Source organism: Botrytis porri (genome assembly GCF_014898465.1).
Source record: "Botrytis porri strain MUCL 3234 chromosome Unknown BPOR_004, whole genome shotgun sequence".
In the NCBI taxonomy this organism is placed as follows: Eukaryota; Fungi; Ascomycota; class Leotiomycetes; order Helotiales; family Sclerotiniaceae; genus Botrytis; species Botrytis porri.
In genome coordinates, this window is record NW_024066078.1 from 1472789 (window position 1) to 1496450 (window position 23662).

Here is a 23662-nt window from a genome sequence, read left to right on the forward strand (position 1 = left end):
GATGATGGAAAAATGCACCTACCTAGTAAAACGTTTTTCCTCATGCAAGAACAATCTTCCTGAAGGCCAAATCTGTAACTTTTATTGGTACCTTAAGAATGTTTAAGAATGTTTCTTAAAAAGACTTTTTTTAATACAAATGACAAGCAACAATTGTTGGTTGTTGATTGTCTAGGAGTTATCTAGACAATCAAAAATGCGACCTAATCGTCTCAATTCTAGAGCATCATCAGCTACATTATCCCTCAGACGACAGCAAAATGTCGCAACCTTATTCGTAGATGATTCTAGTATCGCTCAAAACTTACTACGAGGCCAAGTAATCCCTATCAGAAGAGCATCCATCAGAGCACTTCCATCGGACCCAAACATTTCATTAGCTTTAGCAGGGGATGGCCCTTCGATCGCCGGCGAGCCTTCAGACGTAGTGCAGCGACCAAGGATTCGACGCGGTCTTTGCAGCAGTAATACCTGGACTTCCTCGAGTGCAGGGGGCGAGTCTGAAAATGACGACTCGGATGATCGCACACCCTTCATAGAAGAATTCAATCGATTAGCGGATAAGGTATGCAAGTAGATTGTTGTCGCATGTCGAAGGAAGCTGATGATCCATAGCATGGCGTACGAAGATTTATTCCCAGTGAATACGAGGATCTTCCTGTAAGTTGGCCATTACGTCCAGTAGCCTCAAGTACTTACTTGCAGAATCAGTGTATCGAAGATGGACCTGACAAACACGGTAATTGGCTATCCAGAAAGCTCTTCAGACGGACGTCCTCATCTCAGACGCCCATTGTTAAATCCAAGAAAGTAGAACGACGAGATCTTAAGAAAATGCGAAGCATTAGCGATTCATTGCGGCTGAAGAGCAGAAAAGACTCACTCAAGGATAGAGATTTGGTAGAACTTGTTCGTTTGTGCGGATCAAGTCTGTTATACCTTCCAGCCGAATATGCTGCGAGCAGCTTAACTTTACCGACTTGCATTCGTGCTACAGCTCAATATTTGATACAGCATGGTATACTACGAATTACACTCCGCTCTACTATTTCTCATGCGCTAATTAATGTGCAGCTCCTACCACCCGCGGCGTATTTCGTATACCGGGTTCTCAACACACAATCGGCCTCATTATGAACATTATTGTTCGAAAGGAGACGAAGGGCATATTGCGGGAACAGTAAGATGTCCGACTTTACCAGACCATATAGACTGCGATGTGCATGACGTTGCATCTGCATTCAAGAGATTTCTCTCTGGTATCCCTGGTGGTATTTTGGGTTCACTTCCATTATTCGACGCCCTCGTCTCCATCCAAACACATCTTAGGGGTGATCCAGAAATGACACGAACAAAGCTTAGTAAGGTTCGAGCGAGACTGATTGCTTTGTCTATCTCGACTTTAAGGTCAACATATAGGCGGGAACTTATCTGTGCAGTTCTAGGTTTACTCTGTATGGTTGGCCGTGCAGCAGAGACAGCGCGAAGGGAAGACGACCGGGGCAGGCCTCTACCTACTTCAGATCTTATGGGCTATAAACCATTGGGGATTGTTTTTGGTCCCTTACTTGTGGGCGATCTACTGGACAACTACAATATTCGCTTGGCCAATGGCCACGGTAGTTTGGTTCTCACTCCTTTGAGTCCACCAAAAACTAAGAAGGAAAGGAAAAAACACAAAAGTGCAGAAGAGGGTGTTACTTTTAATAATCTAGTTGACAAAATCAAGGTTGCCGGCGAAATCATGGAAATGCTCATCACTCATTGGCGGGATGTAGTGCGCCACATGAAGAATCTAGAAGCCCTCACAGTCGTTGAGGGAAGCAAAATTATGGGTATTCGGGGGAGGAAACCGCCCATTTTACGTCCTTCGATGTCAGAGTCCTTCTCCTTACGGAGGCCTCCCGACTGGACATATGACAAACCCAATAGGAATGCTGACAGGAGTCAATCTCCAACTCCGCCACAGCGTAGAACCTCACCTCGTTCGTGTCCAAGGCATAGTAGTGGGGATACTACTGAACAGCAGGCCATTGAACAGCAGGTAATCGATGATCACGCCAGTCCCTTGAAATTGGATCCCCTTCCAGTCACAAAGCAACGGTCGCGCCAAAGATTATCGCCAGGAGAAGCTCTTAAGAACGCAAAATCTTCAAGTGCCCTTTCCACAGCTCTGGTAAAGGAGCATCCCGATGAAAATAATTTTGAAGATAGTAAGCTGAGTTTCAAGCAAACCCCACAAAGTGTTGGGCCATCTTCATCTACAAGAAATAGAAAAGAAAATAATCAAAAGAGTCCAGCTGTAGAATATACTACTGAACGCCGTGCCAAAGGCATTGTTCGAAGGCTCGAGAGCGATTCGATTGAAGCTGAGGACCTGTTACCTGTCAAAGATTCCAAGGACTTGGGACATGATAAGACATTGGACGCACAACCAAGCCTACTATCACTAGATACGCATTTGAAGAAGATAAAAACGACTAGCTCATCTTCTCCTTTACATGACAATAATCAAAAACACAAGCAGGTCTCTGGGCCAAGCCATCGTGATACCCCATCCAACAGAGAAAATCATATCAGATTTGCGCCAAGCACATCCCACGCCCAGGAAGCCAAAGATTCTCGAAGACGCCAAGGCTTCACAGGCTCTGATTACTCCAAGGGAAATAGCCCTAAGGATCCACTTTCTCAGGTCTCACATGAGGAAGACCTAGCATCCTTGGCTGTGCTGGGGCAGGCCCTGGAATCGCCTGTCGTATCGATAAAATCGGCAAAGTCGGTAAAGTATACCGAGAGACCTGATGACCCGATGAAACATGATTCAGGTATAGATTTTCATGAGAAAAGAGAGGCGGAGAGACCATTGAAGAAACCTAGCACGCCAAACTCTTTACGTCCTCAACTCTCTCGCCAGAAGGTTTCTGATACACCAAAATCCGCAAAGATTCATGGACACGATGACCGGTCTGGCATTAAGAGTAATGTTTCGCGAAAGACCGATTCTACCGCACCTGTCATTACAACATTAGTGGGGCCTAAGATTGTACAGGCGAAAGGAGGACCTTCTCATGAAACAGCTTCACCTGCTACCTTGTCAAAAGTAGCCTCGATCAGAGAAATGTTTCGAAAGCGGAAGTCCGACAGCCGATCATCAAAATCAACGGAAGATAACCACAAGAGTGAACCTTCTAGGCCAGTCACAGAGCATCACCCAGAACCCCATTCACGAAAAATTCCCACTCCTGAGCCTACTCGAACGCCGAAGAAGGTCAGTGTTAGGGCCATGGCAGAGAAATTTGATACAGTGAAGCCAACACCACCTCCTCTATCGTCATCAGCCCCAGTAAAATCTGCTATATCAGTACCTATAGCAACGTTCGACAATCGGAGAGGTGAGGGTGTTGTTTCGCCTTATACTATCAATCCGCCACCGTCGCCAACAAGATCAATTGCATCGTTTAAATCTGGAAAGTCTATTCGTTCTTTCCGTAATACGGGCTTAGCTCAGCGCTTTCAGCAAGCTCAAGAACAGTCATCGCCCACCAAAATGCAAGCTCCAAAGAGAGTCTTGAGAGATTTCTTACAAGACGCTATCCCACCACAAGTCATACTTGAGAATTCTCACGAAGACTCTGTAGCCTCGTCGAGACGTCCACTTTCTACTGCAAATTCTCTCACCATTCCACTGAAACCAGTGGGCCATCAACCACCTATGCCAGCTAGACAAGCTGGAATGGATGGCGCATATAGTAGTATTGGCAATTCTGATATTCTGTCTTTGACATCATCAGAATTTGAAGCTGCACATACTTTTCTACAATCACAATCGCAACTTGCTCACGATGCAACGCTTTTCAAGAATACTTTGGCTCGTGGTAACACCGTCTTACACTCGCAGATACGCAGTCTCCAACAACAGGTGTATGAGAAAACCGAACAGGTACGGCAGTTGCAACGACGATTTGAAATAAGATCCAGCTCTGATACCGAGCATATCAGCTTGACGGAACAATTGAGAGAATCGAGAGAGGAAGTAGAGATGTGGCGAAGAAGGGCTGAAGCGGCGGAGAGAAAGGTGGAGCTGATGGACATTATTAGAACTAGAAATGATTCGAGGATGGAAGAGCAGCGAGGACTCACCTATCAGGCTAAGGGTGTTCAAGCTGAAGATGACATTGTCTCACATGGAAGGGGATATAGTGTTGATGGTGGTACGAGGAAACTAATTTTGAGACGGAGGATGACTAGTGCGATGAGCTCAGAGGATAGCACTGGGAGCAATGGAACTGTTGTTAGAGAGAAAGGTGGAAGATATGAGGATGGAAGTGAGATTTGTATGGATGTTAACACTGATGGAGTTATACATAATGATTGGGCAAATCAGACACTTTCCATTATGGATGGTCTTGAAAGTTGGGAGGTTTGATGAGTTGGGTTTTTGCTTTGAAGTTTCCTTTTGGTAATTGACAGGACAAGCGATGAATTGAAAATGGAAAAGGAGCGATGGGTGATGCTACCAGAGGGACCCCGATTTTGATTTCTGCTTGTTTATATTGATATGTTCTTATTAGAATGAGAGAGACAATGAAATAGAATGTTTGGAGGAGAGTTATCAAATATTGTTCGGATGCGACTGAAATTGAAATATTCATTTGTTTTTATAGGTAGATATCAGACTGGAATAGCAAAATTCATGTTAGATACCTATGGGTACAGTATTCACTTGGAGTTTTGTAATGCTTGTTTCATTATTCATCTTTACCATTCACTGTTTAGTAGCTTAAAACTCAGTTCTCGCTTACTCGAACCCTTTAAATTTTCTTCCTTTCGTACAATTCCAAAAAATTGAGGTTGTAAGAGAATGATCCAGATCGATCTTTCGACGTCTTTGATTTCCTCACAACACAATAATACAACATCATATTGGCAAATAAACAAACATCTATGTGCTAGCGGCTACGACTTCTTTCGACAACTAGTTTCTTCGATTCATACTCTTTCGAGAACGCAGAGGCTTCCTTTTAATAAGACTATTTATAAATAAGGAAATTTGGTACACGATTTTGAGGAATTCTACAACTTTGTTGAAATCTGAGATTTCTGATCTCGTTGAGGGAAGTGATATTGGGGATATTTCTCATTTTCGAGGAAGGAAAAAGAGAATAGGAAAGGGGATTTGGGATTGTTACTGGGATCGATATCAACACGGTATCGAATTGAATTGTTTATCTTATTCTGATTTTTCTTGTGGTCGATCTGGGATCTTGAGATTTTACGGAGTGGAAGAGAAGATACGGGGACTTCGAGTAAGCGCCAGTGGTCGGTCGGATCTGAGGGATTTTTTAAGGGGATATAAAGACACAGATCGAATACGAGATGATGAAAAATACGATGGCGGTTAAGGGGGGGAAGGGCTCTTCTAAAAGCGTACGTGCGGTTGAGAGGGAGGGGGATGATAATGAGAATGATTTTTCGGAATTGGATAGGATGAGGGAGAGTAGAGATCGAGGAGTTGAGGAGAGAGAGAGATTGTATAGGGAGGAGATGAAGAAGAAGATGAAGAAAGAGGACGGGAATGTAAGAGATATCGAGAGGGAGGAGAAAGGGTGGGTTCTTTGGGAAAGATGGAGACTTAGTGTTTGGTTGGGTATGTGTTTCTTCTTTCCTTTTCTCGACTGTGGATTTATTTTATTTGACGGCAATGTGGAAATTCACTTCCACATTTCTTTTTTCTCCTTTAAATTTCAAAAACTTCATCCTGGAAATTTAACAAACAAAGCTAACCCATCACCCCACAGTCCTCTTCAATATCCTCTTCGCTATCCCCCTCGCATACCTCATTGCTAAATTCGCCATCCCCGCTCCCTGGCGCTGGACAGCTTTTATCCTCTCTCACCACGCCCTTCTCGCTTGTGCATATGAGTTTGCGATGGTTGTGCAAGAACGTAGGGTGGACATGGAGATTAGGGAGGAGAAGGAGGAGAGAGAGTTGCGGAAGTGGGATGAGGTGGTGGAGGTATTGGAGGGGGTTTTGGAGGAAAGTAGGAGGAATAGGAGGGTGGTGGTGGGGGTGGAGGGGGAGATTGGGGAGGTGGGGGGTGAGAATGAGGAGGGAGGTTCTGGGGAGGAGGAGGAGAGGAAGAGAGATTTTGATGTTAATGTAGCGAGAAAGGGGGTAGGAGAGAAGATTATGGAGTTGGAGGGGTGGGAGAAAAAGGAGGTGAGAATTGATAGGAACTTCTGAGCGTGTTGAAGAAGGAGAGACATGAGTTGCTGTATGAGACGACGTGTTCTTCGGTTGAGGACACGAAGAGTGTGTGGTTTGGAAAGTCGTGGAGGGAATTGTGTGGTGCGGAGGGGGTTTTGAGGGATTAGATTTTCGGATTTGAAGGGAGAGGATGGTTGGTAAGGGTGATTGGTGAGGGTGGGGAGTTTACTGAATTCGTGGATGGATGGATGGATGGGCAGGGAAATAGGGAAACAAAAAGTTCATGCTGAAGAATGAATGAGTGGATGTTATTTAATACCGACAAGACATCTCTACTACATGCAATACAGTAAGGAGAAAATACATAAGGGTAAAGTTCCGTAGACAACTCTTTAATCAAATGTGTTTCCTTAATACTTGTGAAACTTTTGCACATATATGAAGACTCCTGTTCCGGCAGGGTATCCATCCAGTAGTCCAAACTGCAATTCCACAACACAAGGATTTGAATATTTCGAAGCATTTAGAAATATGAAAATAGTTCAATGGATGTTCTAATCAAATTCAGTATCTCGGATAATTCGAATATTCGAGTGGATTTGGGAATTTGGAAATCTTTGTTGTTGGACTGCAATCTGGAACATTGGATATTCTAGTATTGAAGAGCGAGATCTTTTACTGCAGCCTGCCAATAGATTATGCACGGTACTTTGCAAATTTTTGTGATATGGCTAGATTGTAACTTTCGGATTTCGCGCTTGCTCTCAAATCAGCGTCGAAGTTCATGGATCAAACAAGTGTCAATCCTATTCATCCTCTATCGTAACACATCCATCTCACTTATCCAAGCCCAAACCCATCTGCATGACAAAATTTGGTGTCTGGATTATGTATGAAGGAATTCGATTGGACATAGATTATGTATTTTATATTTGTGGTTGGAATACTGATCGTAATATAGATTCGCGAAGCACATACAAGCAAAAACAATATTAAATTGCGATCACCGTATTGGGGATTTCCGCTGCATTGTCTGCCACACACGAATTCAACCCCAAGTGGTTTATGTACCTATCAAAGGCGACCAGTCTTCCTTCCTAACATAATCTGCCCAAGTGGCCAATTTGTAACCATCTGGGAGGTAGTACTAGTGTGTTAGTAAGAATTATCTCTGAGACAAGCCATAATCTTTACCTCTTCCGTCTGTACATGTCTCCCACTCTTTAAGATCGATTTTTTCGTACGGTAAGGCCTCAAAAAGTTCTGTGCTAGCAACGACAGTATCTGGGGGAAGCCCATAGCTCGAGAGTCGCTTTGCATGTTGCTGTGAAGATACTTGCTCGAATGTAGCTTTAATACCGAGGTCTGTGAGTGATTTTAGGTACCAAGGCTTCGAAACTAGCAAGAAAAACTTACCTTCAGCCCGTATCTTGAGATTTTCTTCTTCTGGAATAGGCTTTCCAAATAGCACAACTTGTCTTCCAAAGAATTTCTTCCCACCTCTCAAGACTTCTCCAATTGCTATCCCTGGGTCCTCAGCATCGGAACAAGGAACCCTAGTATGACCTGGATATGGCATAGAGAGCACAAATGATCCATCTGGTGTCTATTCATTTTTCTTTGTAAGTCATTCCATCGATGCAAAATCCAGAAGAAACGAAAACACACCTTATAAGGACCTAAGACCATTGAATTCTTGACCTAATTTTGAAAGTAGAATGCGACAAACACCTCTGTAGTTTTTTCCCACAAACTCGGATAATTCTCAGCCAAATCATGTCGAATTAGTGCTTTAGCATTATATGGTAAAATGTTCTGAAATTGATGTCCAGCTAATGTCCTTCCATCGGATAGACTACTCAATATATAATGTTCAAGGCGAGGAAGTTTGGACACAATCAATCCGATTAATAGTCTTGGCTTGAGCCACCTCAATATCAAGTGAGTTTTGTTCCCAGAAGTTAGTGATAGCAAATATGGCATGAGCTCCGGATAGAGCAGCCTTGATGGAGTCAGGAATATCATAATCGGCAGAGACAACTTCGGCACCACTTTTGGATAGAGCTTGAGCGGATGGCTTTGTAGAGTTACGGGTTACGGCCCGCACTCGGTAAGTATCAGAGAGATGCTTGAGGATGTAATGGGTTGTGGGGCCGCCCTTGAGTCACGACTGCACTGAACTTAAGGAGTATGTAAGAAATAATGTACTTGTGCACCAGTAGCCTCGAGAACAACTACGAGCTCTCTATCTGTCATTGTGAATTATATTCGAGAACATGAATTGTGTCAAACCTTTCGAGCTTTCTTGATATGCAGGCAAATGATGAAACAACTCCCCTCCTAGCCAGACTGTACTTTTTCTAATGTAATAGAGTACTTACGCCATGAAATGATTACTCATTCAAAATATGCCCGTTCGCGTAAGCCATTTTCAGCGTACAAAGAGCAGTCTAGTAAATGCAGCAAAACAAAGCATGACTTGCATGTGATCCTAGTCCTAGTGAAGATCACTTTCCGGATACTACTCCGTAGGTACTCATCCTATTACATAGACTGTTTGGATTCACAATGTTCGTATGAATGACTATGCGAGAGTAAGGATGAGACCAACCACATGTGCCATTGCACAAACGATTACTATACTCCTGAAGCACCTAGGTAGGGACTCTTTGTGAATGAAATCGACTCGGGTCCAAAGATCTGGAGAGAATGAAATCAAATTTGGGAGGTTCATAGGTGATATTAAATGTGTGTTGTTGTCTTGTTGGACTCCGTGCTTTCTGTGAAGCTCCGGTGGCTTGATGTGGCAGATGCTAGCGTATTCGGGTATGCTAGCACTATTATATTATAGCTAGCGTGATATCTTTCGGAGATCTTTCCCCACAAACACCGATCAATTTTCTAACCTTACTCTCACCTCATTTTCGATATCAGAACAACAAATACTGATGACCCAAGTGGAGATCAAGAGTGTAGGATTTCAAGAGAATACCTCAGCAAAAGCAATATACATTCTTTGAATAGAAGGAAGGCGTCTTTGACAACTCCGCGGAATATTCAATATTCCATCGTTTATCCAATTGAATGCAGCCAAATGTTGTCCTTTCTAAATGTTCAGTGTGTGATTAATCTTACAATATCACCTAACCCCGATACTTTGTCAGATTTTAGTCCGAAAAACATCTCCGAAACCCCATGAAGTCACATTATCTCCTGCAAATATTGCGCAGAGACGCGCCTAATTATCAAACCCTTGGGAACGTACGTACCTTGAAAGGGTGCTTCCAAGACTTTATCTGGTCCTATCAATATCAACAAGAATTGCGAAATTCTTCGGCTTGTTGGGCATTATGGCCGATCCAATGCATTCATGCTCCTTCTGCTTTCAAATCTGGCACGGAAGCATACCGTTCGGAATTGTACATTTCAAACAGGCTGGAAGCACCCTTGCCATGTCACAGTCTACTTATATAGTGGTATAAGTCTTTCGTACTCCCAAGTTTCATAATCTTCATTAACCTTGATCTTCTTAAGTTTGTCTACACTTTTCATCTCCATATATCGTGAAAGCTGTGACTCTACAATGTCGTCAAGTACAGCACCAGCTGTTCCCTCCACAATAGCCTCTTCAACCCCATCCATAGATGACAAGCCCCAAAGACTTGAACGATCAGAAGATGCCTTTACAACAGATTCAGAGAAAGGCCCAGTAACTACCAGGCCATCACCTGAGCCTGAACAAGTGATAACAGTCACTGGTTGGAAATGGATTGTCATTTGTGTCGGATTCTATGTCGCTACTTTCTTATACGGCTTGGATAATACTATCGCTGCCGATATTCAATCTGCTGTCCTTGGAACCTATGGTGATATTTCGAAGCTGTCTTGGCTGGGTACCGGTTTCCCATTGGGTTCCATTGCTACGATTCTTACCATGTTTGTATTCCTTATATGTAACCTGATTATGCAAAGACTAATTTTATTGCTAGTGGTAAAGCATATGGCACCTTCAATGTCAAGTGGACCCATGTCGTTTCAGTCGTTATTTTCATCGTCGGTAGTGCCGTGTGCGGTGCGGCGCCTAACATGAACGCACTTATTGTTGGAAGAGTCATTGCTGGTGTAGGAGGAGCTGGAATGTATCTTGGAACCTTGAACTTGGTCGCCATCAATACTACCATTACAGAACGTCCTCTCTATCTAGGAGGTGTTGGTATCACCTGGGGTCTCGGAACGATTCTTGGTCCTGTCATTGGAGGAGCCTTCGCAGATTCAGGAGCAACCTGGAGATGGGTCAGTACTCTATCTTGACATTAATCTACAGATACTAACTATTCACTCAGGCCTTCTGTATTAACTTAGTCATCTTTGCTATTGCTGTACCAGCTCTCCTTTTGATCCCATCATTCGACCCACAACCCGATCTTGATGTCCTTCACAAAGTCAAGCACGTCGATTGGATTGGAGCTTTGTTAAATGCCGGTCTCTTTACTTCATTCGTCGTCGCTCTTACCTTCGGTGGCGCCAACTGGCCTTGGAACGATGGACGCACCATTGCCACATTCGTCTCCTGTGGTGTCATTTTCATCCTTTTCGCAGTCCAGCAACAATTCTGTATTTTCACTACACCCGAAGATCGATTGTTCCCAGTACAATTCCTCAAATCACGAACCATGATTCTCCTATTCATTTGCACCGCGGCAGCAGGAACAGCACTCTTTGTCCCCATCTTCTACATCCCCCTCTTCTTCCAATTCTCCAAAGGAGATGATGGTATTCAAGCCGCTGTCAGACTCATGCCATTCATTGTCCTTTACATTGTAGTCGTCATGTCACAAGGAATACTTATGCCAAAGATTGGCTATTACTGGCCCTTCTTCGTCCTCTGGGGTATGTTTGCTCTCGCTGGAGGTGCCGCAATGACTACAGTTACCACCTCTACAAATGCAGGTTCTATATATGGCTGGAGTATCCTCATCGCCATCGGCTGCGGTATGATCACTCAAGCCTCCTACAGTATTGCTCCCGCTATCCTAGGCCGTGATGGTCGTGGCTAAGAAGTCCCTGCATCCATTGGATATATCAACGTAGCTCAAATCGGCGGTGTAGTCATCGGTCTCTCGGTCTCCGGTACAGTTTTCCAGAGCACAGCATTTAAAAATGTCAACAGCGCGTTTGCGGGCGAGGGCTTCTCAGCAGACCAAATCAGAAGCGCAATTGCCGGATCCCAAAGTGCGCTATTCCAAAGCGTGTCTCAAGAACTGAGAGACAAAGCCATTGAGGGAATCGTATAAGCAATTGATAAAACTTACTACTTGGTTGTAGCTGGTGCGGCATTGACATTACTACTGAGTTTCCTGTTGAAGAGGGAGAAGTTGTTCATGGAGATGGCTGTAGGTGGATAAATGATTTGATTCAACGAGGTTGCGAATTAAGTGTGCAAAGGGATGGGATATGCGAAGGGACATAAAATTAAACGGACTACATTGCATTGCTTGTCGTTATTGGGAGCAACCCAATACCACAAGTCTTTAGGACTGGCGTTTTAAAATACATATGGGGAAGGCAATGGGATTTATGCGTGCATTTTTAGGTTAGATTAAGATGAGACGTAATTATGAATGTGTAGAAGTCATTGATTTTCTGAGTATCTCGCTCGAATTTGGTTTGTGTTGCACTGTGAATCTATATATTGTATCTCTGGCTCAATCGGTACTGATAAATTCCAACCAGCAAAGTATCAATTCATTATAAAATACCATGCAAAGAGACGAGCGTAAACTTCAGCAGACGATTCGCTAAGATCAGCAAGTCCGAAATAGCTGGAGATGCCAGATAGGAAATCCAACCAATTCTCTCATCACACAAAAGCACACGAGCTACTTTCGAGTATGTGACTAACTCCCAGTGATTTATCACTCCAAAAAAATAGGAGTTCTGAATCTGTCAACTGACACCTGGGTAAGTCTAATGAATTTATATCATTATAGATAGTTTGGAAGAAAATCTGGAAAATCTCTATATCAATCTAGAAGAGGCGAGGATTTTTGTTGAAGCGAGAGTGAGAGTGAGAGGGAAAGGAAATAAAGTATTGGTTCATGTTCGATGTTTTGTTTTAAGAGTCGAGACGAGAAGAGGAGAAACAGGTTAGAATTCCTTCTCTTAGCTCAGATGTCCTTTTCGCCAATCTAGCTGACGATGGTCTTTGAGTCTGACAGATCAGCAAGACCCTCGACCTTTAAGATTGCATTCTCGCGTGACTCTTTCGAGATGTTGAGACTAGATCATGCTACTCAATAATTGAATTTAGACGCGTGGAGATTTTACAACCTCGTGTTCGTTCAGCCAAGATACCTAGCTAGGTAGATGTAGACTTGCGGCAATTCCGCCTGTAGCTTCTTTCACAAATTAAATAGTCTCAATCAAATTATACAAAAGCTATACTCAGCTTGAGTATCAAAGAGAACAAAATTGGCAGATATTACAAATATGATACATTTTTAGCTATCATAAATATCATCTCCTCAAAGACTTATACTTATCACTAGCATGACGTGCCTCCCAACCTCTAGCCTTCTGTTTCGGCTTGAGGGCTGGGATTCTCGTTCTCTTGAACTCAATATCCCATCCTTCGATTCCTGCTCTCTGCATAACTCCCTTGGTACCGTCATCCCATTCGCTTCTGAAAAGTCCCAATCCTATGGGTTGTACATCGTGTCTGTCTTTGAAACCTCTGAGGTTGAATCTATCACGTTGATATAGTTCTTTGAGTGCTGCTACATCCAGAACTTGTCCGGGCTTTTGCTCTAATACGAATATCGAGTATCGGTGATATGGTGATCCTTTTTGCGCAAATGGTGGCAGCCATGGTAAGATCAATTGGCTCTCTGGGTCTGCCCTGGATAGCGGTAACGAATCTTGTACCGGTGAAATTGGAATGTTGGCAGCAAGGTAATGACATCTCGTGTTGAAGTGATCATTCTCTACGTTCGGAACATCTGCATCCACAACCACGACACTAACGAGTCTCTCCCCTTTGTCGAAAACCTGGACCTTCAATCTAGCTGGGAATTCACTGACTCTGGAGTCCACATAATCGCCCGGTTGAACATTACGTGCTTGGAACGCGAGACGAACTTCGGCGGTAGGTTCGAAATGAGGAAGAAGATCAGGGACAATCGAGAATTGTTGTAAACGCTGGACAATTATTTTACGTTGATATTCACGCCATTTTCGATCTGCTAGGTAGCGGTAGATTGGTTTGTTCATATCACCTGAGGATTTTAGTAATGCGAAAGGGGAAGATACTCTGCAATTGTCATACCTTCACCATCTTCGAATCGCTTCTTGATCAGAGGATCATTGATATCTGCTTGGATCTTCAAATACTCCAAATACCTCTTTATACTTTCTATTCTGGTTTGCTTCTGCTTCTCACCCCCACTGACTGATTCATCCTGCGCCTCCAGGTTCTTGAGCCGTAATCTCTCCTTTGCGATCATCTCTAACTTTTCCTCTCTATCCGCTTGTAAGACCTTTCGAGCTTCCTGGAAACATTGATACGGCAATTGTTCGAAAGGAATATTGGCGGAAGTCTTCAGCGCCGCACGACGACGTCTTGATCCTATGGGCATAATGCCCTGCCTCATCAATTTCCTCTCATTTTCTGGCCTTACAACAGTTGCCGGGTCGAGACCAGAAGGCGCTGCTTCCTGAGCCGCAGCTTCTGCATTGAATGTCGTGGAGCTCGTAAATGTTCGTATTGATCTTGCAGTTAGATATAATGACGGAGTATTCTGTAGGCATCGTGCCATGGGCCTTACGGCCTTCTGACAAGGAGGCATGGTAATGTGGTGCTGATATGTGATGTTTCGACAAAATTATCGAACGCCATATCAAATATTGGCGGGACATGCCGAAGAATTGCCGAGGAAATTTAATTTTGGCCTAGCCTCGCCGAGAGTCATCGCATTCAACGACGACAGCGACCCTATAGGATTAAAGTCTCTCAAATATGGCGACGAAGGGACTTCAAAGCTTTACAAAAAGCTTGAATGCTTTTCGCACATCAATGAATAGTGCGAGGGACCCTCTTACAGTATGTTGTTTGCATTGGAGATCGAGAAATAAAGCACTGATTTTATTTTAGCAATGTCTAGCACCACAATTTACGAGGACAATGGCAACAGAGGCGCCATTGCCGTCCAGTATCTCTCAGGAATATGAACTCAGTATTCTTACAAAAACATCAGATGTCATATCTGACCCTTTTAGTAAATATCGTATGCCAAATATGTTAATCTATCTATTAACACCCCGCAGACCCCCCAGTCCTAACGACCATCTACAAATTCCCTACCATGGAACCCATCCGATTCGAATCATACCCAAGTAAACACCTCTATTTACCTCTCCGTCGAGATCTTCTCCACCGCGCTGTAGTGTTCGAAGGCGACAACACCCGTCAAGGAACTGCATCCTCTAAAACTCGCTTCGATGTCCATGGTTCTCATCGAAAGATTCGCCCGCAAAAGGGAACCGGTGGTGCTCGTCTTGGTTGGAGACAATCACCATTGATTGTTGGAGGAGGAAAATCATTCGGTCCTCATCCAAGAGATTTTGGAACAGATTTACCGAGAAAGATGTACGATATTGCGTGGCGGACGGCGTTGAGTTGGAGGTACAGAAAAGGACAATTGATTGTCTGTGAAGATGGAATGGAATTCGAGCACCCAAAGACTAGATATGCGAAAAGAGTTTTTGAACATTTGGGATGGGGGAAGAATAACGGAAGGACGTTGATTGTGACGGGTGGTTTCAGGAAGAACCTGTCCAGCGTTGTGAGCAAAAATGATGCGACGGTGTTGGATGTGAACGAAGTGGATGTTAAGGATTTGTTGGAATTGTCAAGGGTTGTGATAGAGAAGAGCGCATTGGATCAGATGTTGGAAGAGCATCAGAGTGATCTCGTGAAGAAGGTTAGGAGTGCTGCGTGATGAATGAGCCATGATAATATATTTGCTCTTCTCTTGTGTATAGAGTATTGTACAAAAATTGTAACAATTTCTAGATGAAAGCACAATACTTTGCTCGAAGGCGTACCCGTTGCTCAGGGCGCTGGTTTCTATCTCGCATGCTTCCTAATGCAATATCGTACGTTACACGGGGTATATGAGATTTGCCAACAAGCCAATCTTCCCAGTAAATGGAATGAACGCTTGAATTCTGACATGATCTTTGGAGCGGAGCCGCTCAAGTGAGCCTTCTTTCTTCCTTCGCCAAATTCAACATAACTTCCAATTCTACTATCAGCCTTTTTACACCTATCTACCATCCTATTCATGCACAGTAGACTTCTTTCTCTCACAGCTTTGGCGTAGAATCATACAGTTCTACTCATCTCTCTATCCGTTGTTGTTTTGCCGAGCAATATCTCATGACGGACTTATTCAGAATGGCCCAGAAAGTATCGAACCAGTCAACAGGTTCTGATTCTCAACTCTATAAGCTCTCATTCAGATGGCCATACCATGGGACACCTGGCGAAATGAAAGATATCGTTCATGCTTTTCCTTCATACTTCTGAACTTCTGAATTTCCGACCTGCATACTATTGAATTCCGCATAATTGCTCAACTAGCCTCATTCCTGGCTGACTTGAACATCATTCAACACTTACGACTCCGGCAGGGAAGAATGAAACTAAGTTATGAGATTTTGTTACCTAAAGGGGGGGTTTACGAAGCAGCTAATTTGAGTTATCTCGGACCCTGGACAGTACCAAGCTGGCTGGCGATATGTTCACAAATAGTTTCGTAAAATGACGATTAATGGTATCAGTTTCGGGGTGGCTTCTCAAGTGCTACACATTTGCATCACAAAATGGAACCAGATGGGCGGTTGCGCTTATCCGAAGATATATCGCATTTATGAGTGTAAATGTAAATGATGATCTCTATGCTCTTCCATCAAATAAACTCAAGGTGTCTAAACTCAACTAGCAACAGCGACCTTTGACTAATAGGGAATTCCATTGACTAATGTTAAGGCAAGCTGTTTTCTAAAATTCACTACGATTGTATGTGCTAATCATAATCACGTCTTGGTAAATCAATAAAGTTGACCTTGTATCCTAACGATATCATCACAAGGCAATAAAAGTGAATGGGGGTAGATGAAGAGGTGTCGAGGTGACGTGCGCTTTTATTCCTGATTATATCCTCAGAAGACAAGTGGGTGTTAGCTATACTACACGTAAGCTTTTTAACCCAATTTTTTCATAGAAGGCAAACTTGATTGACTTTCGGAGGAAACTATAACTCACAGCCTGCTTGTTTTGTATGGCGCAGAGGAAAAGATAATCCAACATTGAGCAGCAGATAATCTTCAAAAACATATAGCAAGGTAGTCTTGGAAAAGAAATAAGGGGTCAGGAAGAGGTTGAGGGACTGCAATATACCAAGTCAGTTTGTAGGGAAGATCATGACTCATAAATTCACAGCTTTTGTAAACTGATGTAGCTGTTACTTGACTGAAGAATTGATGTCCACATTAGTGCGGTGTGCATATAATGTTTGCATGAAACTAACAAGGTCAGTCAAACTGAGCAAACACAGTAGTTTTTGTTCTTTTTCAGACCCCAACAAACAGTACGCCTGGACTTGCATACAAGGGCAAATTCTTTCGTCACTAAGACGACCAACGAGAGACAATTAAGGAGCCCTAAATACCAGGAACTGTGGCTGAAACTGTGGAGGACCAGAAAGGGGCGGAGAGAAGAGCGATAGTAGAAGCGAAAAGGATGGCAGAAATCAAGGCAGAGAGAGACGCCGAGAAGGAAGCGGAAAAGCGCAACTGGTGTTGTTGTTGTGCCAACAAAATAAGGCACTAACTGTATTCCATTAATAGAGAGAAATGTGTTTGCGAATGGCGAGAGAAACCCGTGGTTGTTAATTCTCCGCTCCTTGTTTGAAATTCAATAGTCTGTTACCATGCAGATAATGGCTTCAATTGATTCCTTGCAAACTATCCTTTAAAATGCTCTGATTTGAACTATGGACTGCCAAAGATATGAATGATTCTTCTATTATGTTCTACCTCAGCACTACCATCTGATTGCGCTGTAAATACCTTCTGAACGCTCAAATTACTGCCGATAAATCCAAGAATTGAGCGATAAACATTCCGTACTCAATTTCTATTGTGCACTTCCAGAATGTAAATTGAGACCATCTGATATATCGTTACTGCAAAACGCACAAGATAGGTCTCTGGATGCGCTTTCTCAGCACTTCATGGAGATCCAGTCTATTGCTCAAATTGAAAGAAATCATCCGACAGCATTCTTCAAGGATACTCTCTTTGTTAATTCTTGCTCGGAAAGGCGGAAAATGTTGCAATAACACTCAAACTAAACCATTCCCACGGTTCTTGTCCTAGATCCAACCTTGAACGAAGGTACTAAACTTCTCGCTCCAAACATTAGTCTGTCCATAATATCAGAATTTTGTTTTGATGAGAAGCACACGTCTCAAATTCATTTCGATTCTCCCCATTCAAGCTCAAACTAAAATGAACAAGCATCCTCATTCGTAACTTATTATTCGACGGCATCGTCATCGTAAACTTCACAATCGGCAGACTAATATCAATCAATCACCAAGCTTATCTAGTATTTTCTCAGAGAGAATACGCTTCCATAGAATCTCAAAAACCCCAACAACAATTTTCGTTATATTTTCCGCTTACTTTCATTCGCTGATCTGACAGAGGGACATCGCATCATCCCATTTCCATCCAAGCTCAAACGCCACCCCCTCGTCAAACAAATCCAACCCCACATTCACCACTAGCCACCACTAGCCAGCCCAGCACATGGATCACATCACATGCCCACGTACCCTTCACGCGTTTAAGTGGATACCTTTATTTTCCCACCTTTCAGCCTCGTCTCGTAAACAATATCAAATCCAATATCATACATATCAAATCATATCAAACTTCATCTCCCAACCAAACCACATAATTCAAACCGCCGAACCGACCAAGTAAACCACCACGACTCCATCAAACCAAGATCCCACCATCTCACCATCCCACCCCCCCAACTCCACCCTCCCACCATGGCCGAAACACCCACCACCCCGCGCATCACCTCTCCCTACCTAAACTCCTTCACATCGCGCACCGTACGCATGGTAGGAAAAGTAACGCAGTTACGAGGGGAAGAGGCGACGATCGAGAGCGATGGGGCGGTGACTGTGATTCTTAATCGTGTACGCTCTATAATAATTCTTTCTCTTTTCTACCTCTTGGATCTCTATATCCCCATCTCCATATTAAATCTCAATCTCCCATGTTCCCATTCACATCACGGCCCATCTGTCCACTATCCTCCATCCATTCCTCCCCCCAAAAAACACCCAACTAACACACCCCAGGACTCCCACCTCCAAGTCGGAAACGCCATCGAGATCGTTGGCAAAGTAAATCAAGACCTCAGTGTCAAAGTGCTTAAAGCCACTGATTTTGGCACGAATTTCGGTATGCTCTCTTCCTCTTCTCCCCTTACTCCTCTCCCCAGAAGTTAGATCTTACATGACCTGAAAAACGAATTAATTCCTCACCCCTCAGATTTCGCAGCCATGAACGCCCTCGTCGATGCAAATCATCGGTATAAGGAAATTTGGTACAACGAGGGATAGGAAATTATCAATTGTTTGTTACCTTACTTGTGGATAGGGATGTTGGGGGAAAGGAAAGATACGAAATGACAATAATTTTGGAGTGAGATGGGATGGGACGGGACGCTCTTGCTATAGAGAAATGAGATGATGAGGCAGAGAGATGAATACGATGAGAGGATATGATATGAAATGGGATTATGCAGGGTAGAAGGAATAGAGAGAATGAGAAGTGATGCTACTTGTTAGAAAGAATTGAGGAGATCAAGGACGGGAAACAGATGAGTAGAGAGGCCGTTGTGATTTCAAATCCTGTTTAGAAAATACACATAGCAACAATACAACACATAAAGTCTACTTACTCAACGAGTTTCACAGAACTCATGCATATTTCACTAACATCACAAACTTCACATTCACAATTTTTACAATCACAGAGGTAAAGAAAGCCATGCATCTAATCATAAACTCTTCATCATTCTTATGTTCGCTAAACGTAGTACTAGAACATTTCAAGAAAACTCGTATCATCTCGCTAATATCAAAAAGAAAAGCTAAACTATACAGTCATGAAGTAATCCAACCAAATGCTTATTCCAAAATTCCCAAAATTTATCGTATGCTTCTAGCACAAACGATATGTCAAACAACGCCATGTTATTGAGAACGCATTCCCTTCATATGTATTCCCGTCCTTAATAATCCAAACACCCACTAATGCAATCCATCAATCATGAGAAAATACAAATCCGCTTTCTTATAATTTTTCGTAAGTGAAAGAGATCGACTAAGTCGTCTCATTCGTCATTGTTTCCTCCACTGGTTCCTGTTTGATTTCCGCGTCTCCTGCCTTTTCCTTTTCCGCCGCCTTTTCCTTTTCTGTTGGAGCAACATCGAAATTAAAATTACCCCAATCAAGAGGTCCTCCAGCCGAAGTATTATTGAATTCACTGAACATCCTTGGGGGTGAGGATGGCATTGGAACATCTGTCGAGAAGAAATCTTCATCATATTGTTGAAGATTGTAAGATCCATGGTCGAAATTAGGAAGATCAGGTAAAGTGTTAAAATCGAGGTGTTGAGAGGGAGAGTTGATGGGGTTATCAGACATTAGCTGGTTTAACTGAGCAGTAAATGGTGACTCGAAGATACCGTTGCCACGAGGAGTTCGACGACTTGATCCAGGAGTCTTACTTGGGGTTTTGAGAGGTGGCAAAAGATGACTGGGAGATTTTCCCGAGCGACCAGACCTAGTTACGCTCCTGGTGATGGGCCTGTGATTCGGGGTTGGTCGAGTGGGTGTTTTGAATGGATTTGGGCCAGGTGTTCTTTGGTCTGGTGTGGTTGGTCGTGCAAATTGCTCCTCAATCAATCTCATGAGTTCAGCGTCCTCTTCTAAATCAAATGGGACCGAACAGTTCTCTTTGTCCATGGTTCCAAGGGCTGCATCTTTACCGCCGTGGATATCAACAACAACCTGAACAACATTTGTTGTAACTTCGCCAAGGACTTTAGGTGATGAATCTTTGCGTGGAGAAGGAAACAAGAGTCTTCGGGTTGTGTCTGTTTCTGGCTCTTCTCCTATTTCGATATTATTTTGTATCCACCTAGCTGGACTAGACTGTAAAGCTCTCCTCAATGCTGCCGAAGCGGAATCTGAAGTCATGGCGTTCAGCTTCTTAGAAGGACGGAGACTATTTGCTCGGCGATCTCCATTTGGGCGGTCGTGGTCAGTAAGTATTTGATTGGCATAATCTAATCCGTCAAGGTCAATTGGAGACAAGCGGTCAGTGCCAAGAGGGGCCACGGGATGCTGATTCAACGCATCGGATGGGGGGAGATTGGTTTCTGATTGTGGGAAGTTTGCCTCTGATGTAGGCACCATCGCCGCTGCCTTAGTTTTAGATGGTCGCTTCTTCTTTGCATCCGGATCTTTACCCCATTTGGCTTCTGGACGTTGAGACTTATACTTTGACATCCATATACCACAAGCTGGAATAATTAGCGACACAATCTGTTAAAGGCTATGCATGACTTACGATTGCAAAGACTGAACGCCTTAAACTGTTTTTGATCTTCACCAGCAGCAAGGGCTTTTTTGATAAGGAGATATGAAGTAGGGTGACCCGTATCATCTCTTGTAAGAATATTGATGGCTGTAACTCTCCCAGGCTCCTCGGAGTATTCATGATAGCCTGGAGCACCTTGACATTCTTGTGACCATGCCCTACGCCAAGTTGGAGTTTCTATAGCGCCACAATTTTCACAGTACTGAGGCATCTGTCCATTTCTAAGGGCGTTCTCCAATTTTTGTCTGATAGAGGCTTTCTTAGCTTCTGTCTGGGTAGGTGCACTCGGAGCTTCGGTCATATAATGTGGGTTCTCGGACCAAGTCTGGGATCGCTGGAAAGTCGGCGGAGGGATAGGGTCACTTGCAGGAACAGTCTGAGGGACCATTGATCCGGTAGAAGCAGTCTGAGAAAAGTTTCTAGCTGCCGGACGAGGCTGTGGTGGTGGCGGCACTGCAGGGGCATGCATTTGTGGCGTTGGTAGTTGCGTGAATTCACTGGTTGGCGGAGTTGGTAGATGTAAGGTCGGTGGTGGTGGGTTCGCACTAGGAGCAGTTTGGGACTGGGAAGGTGGTCTAGAATTGGGACGAGTATTCGTCTGTAAGGGGGGTAGTGATTGCCCATCCTCGGACATGTTACTGTTCCGTCTAGATTTTGCTTGTGTTACTGTTGCCTTAGGTTTCGGCTTGGCTTGTTCACTGAGAAGCATTCTTTTTGGTAGTAATTCCATTGGACCTGGAGTTTCTTCTTGGATGTGAAATCCACCGTCAGCTTTTGAATTTCCTAGCTGTGTTTTGCGAGGACCTCGTCGCTTGGTGCTCTTCTTTACAACAACAATATCCTCTTCATCGATTGGGCGTGGTACTTCGTCATCTTCTCCGAAAAGGTCATCGAGATCGTCCATATTACCGCTCATGAAGCCGGAATCTAATCTAGGCATAGGTGGTAGTGAGGGGCTCGAAAGACAAGGAGGGCTAGATCTTATTGACGGTGTTACATTTCGAAGGACTGGTGGAGAGGATGCGATGTCTTGAGGTGTTATTCCTGGGCTGGCAATGTTGTCTGGGGAGGGATGGGCTGATTCAATGGAAAGCCTCAGACGATCCTCTGGGGGGAGGGAAGGTTCTAATTGTGAATAAGCTGGAGAGTGTGCTTGAGGCATCTCCAATTGAGGAATTGACCCCTGTCTGAGCCCACTTTGTGACTGTGGTCTGTGCTGATTAGATTGCTGATTGGCTGGTGGATGTGGCAATATTGGAACTGGTGTAGGTGCTCGAGGGATTTCCTGTAAGTGGTTGCCTACGGCTATGCCACCAGACGGTGCTAACGGTCTGAAAGCACGTATAGAGCCTGCAGTGCTTGCTGTAACTCGAAGCGAGTCAGATCCGGAACCAAATGCCGATTTGTTACTCCAGTCTGCTTGAGTAATCTTTGCCCTCTTCTTCGGAGCGGGTCCATCTTCTCCCTCTGTACCTTCTTCGTACCCAGAAGTGTTTCCCCCTGCCTCAGGACGGGAATTCTTTGGAGGGCGGCCACGTCTTCCCCTCTTGACAGTTGTCCTGGATGCGGGCCTAGCTATCTTCTGTTCTCTGGGAGCGATTGTTACTGGTTCCTCACGCACGGGTGCAGATGCTGGGGGTAAAGCTTGGTTGTAAGGATTTCTTGGTGGAAGGCTCGGACTGAGAAGCTGATTAACCGCTTCCATGGTGGTGCCTTTATTATTTGACATACTGGTCGGGGTTGACGTTCTATTCGACATTTGAGGCTGTGGGTTTTGCTGCGGCTGTTGTATTAGAGAGTTCCATTCGTTCTGATCATACATCGGTGTTGACATGTGTTGACTTGAGTTTCCCATGGTGTTTATATATTCCATTGGAGATATCGTTTGAGGAACCAAACGAAGTTTGACCTCCAAAGTTTCCTTCACTCCATTTGCAAATAAGCCCATAATATTTTTGCATACCCGTCCAGTAACAAGCTTCTGTGATTGATGTTGATTGTTCGGCATAGGAGGCGATTGTAAAGCTCTAGAAAGCATTCCTTGCCCTACCAAAGGACTATCGTCTTCAGAATAATCGTAGGCATAAACTGTGAAATCTCGTCCTGGTCGGGGTAGCAGTTCCGGGCTGCATTCAATAATTGCTTGTAAACATGTATATAGTTCGATTACTCCGATTGAATTCGTTTCGTCCATGGCAATAGATTGAATTTGAAGTACCTGTGGCCATCGTGCCAAGCAATTTGTTTTGCATCCATCATCGAAAGTATAGAGCACCTTGACTATTGAACCCCCCACTGTAAGCATTGTGATCAGATTCAAGCTTTATGGCAATGTACCTACGTCTCATCGGTCTAATCATCACTCCATTTTCACTGGAGTCATTGTGATTTGTTGGCGGCGGGGGAGGAGCTTGATATAGTTGATTTTGTAATTGAGGATTTCCCATTGGTACCCCAGCCGGAGACGACATTGTGAGCTTTCCTCTGCTTCAATACCTAGGCTCCTTAGGTATTGAATCGTTGTGGAAGTTGATCAAGACTGTTGAAAAGAGTATAAAGTCATCCATTAAAGGACGTGATGAAACGTGAGATTTTGGTGGCTAGGTAAATTTCGCGTCCAAACGTGTGTACCGCTACCGCTATTTACGCGTTGAGAAGTTTATGAAGTTGGCGCTAAGAAAACCGGTAAGTTGTAGATTGAT

General features: G+C 43.8%; 8 protein-coding genes across 8 annotated transcripts; 5 read left to right on the forward strand and 3 right to left on the reverse strand.

Moving 5' to 3' along the window:
* Positions 1-196: 196 nt before the first annotated feature.
* Positions 197-4426, forward strand: EAF01_003389 (uncharacterized protein; the record flags this gene model as incomplete). The annotated part of the gene is made up of 5 exons (XM_038911643.1): positions 197-565; positions 616-660; positions 712-1018; positions 1075-1098; positions 1155-4426. 5 exons carry the CDS (start codon positions 197-199, stop codon positions 4424-4426), a joined length of 4017 nt encoding a protein of 1338 aa, XP_038772878.1.
* A 965-nt stretch (positions 4427-5391) lies between these two features.
* EAF01_003390 (uncharacterized protein) lies at positions 5392-6375 on the forward strand (the record flags this gene model as incomplete). The annotated part of the gene is given in 3 exon segments (XM_038911644.1): positions 5392-5647; positions 5799-6220; positions 6235-6375. The coding sequence occupies 3 exon segments, from the start codon at positions 5392-5394 to the stop codon at positions 6373-6375; spliced, it is 819 nt and encodes a 272-aa protein (XP_038772879.1).
* Positions 6376-7271: 896 nt separating this feature from the next.
* Positions 7272-7787, reverse strand: EAF01_003391 (uncharacterized protein; the record flags this gene model as incomplete). Its single annotated transcript, XM_038911645.1, has 3 exons — positions 7272-7342; positions 7403-7573; positions 7625-7787. 3 exons carry the CDS (start codon positions 7785-7787, stop codon positions 7272-7274), a joined length of 405 nt encoding a protein of 134 aa, XP_038772880.1.
* Positions 7788-9470: 1683 nt separating this feature from the next.
* Positions 9471-11502, forward strand: EAF01_003392 (uncharacterized protein; the record flags this gene model as incomplete). The annotated part of the gene is given in 4 exon segments (XM_038911646.1): positions 9471-10144; positions 10198-10501; positions 10552-11257; positions 11270-11502. The coding sequence occupies 4 exon segments, from the start codon at positions 9792-9794 to the stop codon at positions 11500-11502; spliced, it is 1596 nt and encodes a 531-aa protein (XP_038772881.1). The 5' UTR covers positions 9471-9791.
* Positions 11503-12519: 1017 nt separating this feature from the next.
* Positions 12520-14052, reverse strand: EAF01_003393 (uncharacterized protein; the record flags this gene model as incomplete). Its single annotated transcript, XM_038911647.1, has 2 exons — positions 12520-13482; positions 13533-14052. The coding sequence occupies 2 exons, from the start codon at positions 14050-14052 to the stop codon at positions 12725-12727; spliced, it is 1278 nt and encodes a 425-aa protein (XP_038772882.1). The 3' UTR covers positions 12520-12724.
* A 142-nt stretch (positions 14053-14194) lies between these two features.
* Positions 14195-15336, forward strand: EAF01_003394 (uncharacterized protein). Its single transcript, XM_038911648.1, has 3 exons — positions 14195-14306; positions 14358-14481; positions 14531-15336. Exons 1-3 carry the CDS (start codon positions 14223-14225, stop codon positions 15202-15204), a joined length of 882 nt encoding a protein of 293 aa, XP_038772883.1. The 5' UTR covers positions 14195-14222; the 3' UTR covers positions 15205-15336.
* Positions 15337-18330: 2994 nt separating this feature from the next.
* On the forward strand, positions 18331-19267 carry EAF01_003395 (uncharacterized protein; the record flags this gene model as incomplete). Its single annotated transcript, XM_038911649.1, has 3 exons — positions 18331-18483; positions 18649-18751; positions 18842-19267. 3 exons carry the CDS (start codon positions 18331-18333, stop codon positions 18910-18912), a joined length of 327 nt encoding a protein of 108 aa, XP_038772884.1. The 3' UTR covers positions 18913-19267.
* Positions 19268-19678: 411 nt separating this feature from the next.
* On the reverse strand, positions 19679-23431 carry EAF01_003396 (uncharacterized protein; the record flags this gene model as incomplete). Its single annotated transcript, XM_038911650.1, has 3 exons — positions 19679-20883; positions 20931-23240; positions 23302-23431. 3 exons carry the CDS (start codon positions 23429-23431, stop codon positions 19679-19681), a joined length of 3645 nt encoding a protein of 1214 aa, XP_038772885.1.
* Between the last annotated feature and the right edge of the window lie 231 nt (positions 23432-23662).

Excerpts from the sequence above, each read along its gene's own strand:
- EAF01_003394 (XM_038911648.1), top strand. The coding sequence starts at position 14,223 with ATGGCGACGAAGGGACTTCAAAGCTTTACAAAAAGCTTGAATGCTTTT. Across the intron at positions 14,307-14,357 it reads GTGCGAGGGACCCTCTTACA|CAATGTCTAGCACCACAATT; the intron begins GTATGTTGTTTG and ends ATTTTATTTTAG. Across the intron at positions 14,482-14,530 it reads TGTCATATCTGACCCTTTTA|ACCCCCCAGTCCTAACGACC; the intron begins GTAAATATCGTA and ends AACACCCCGCAG.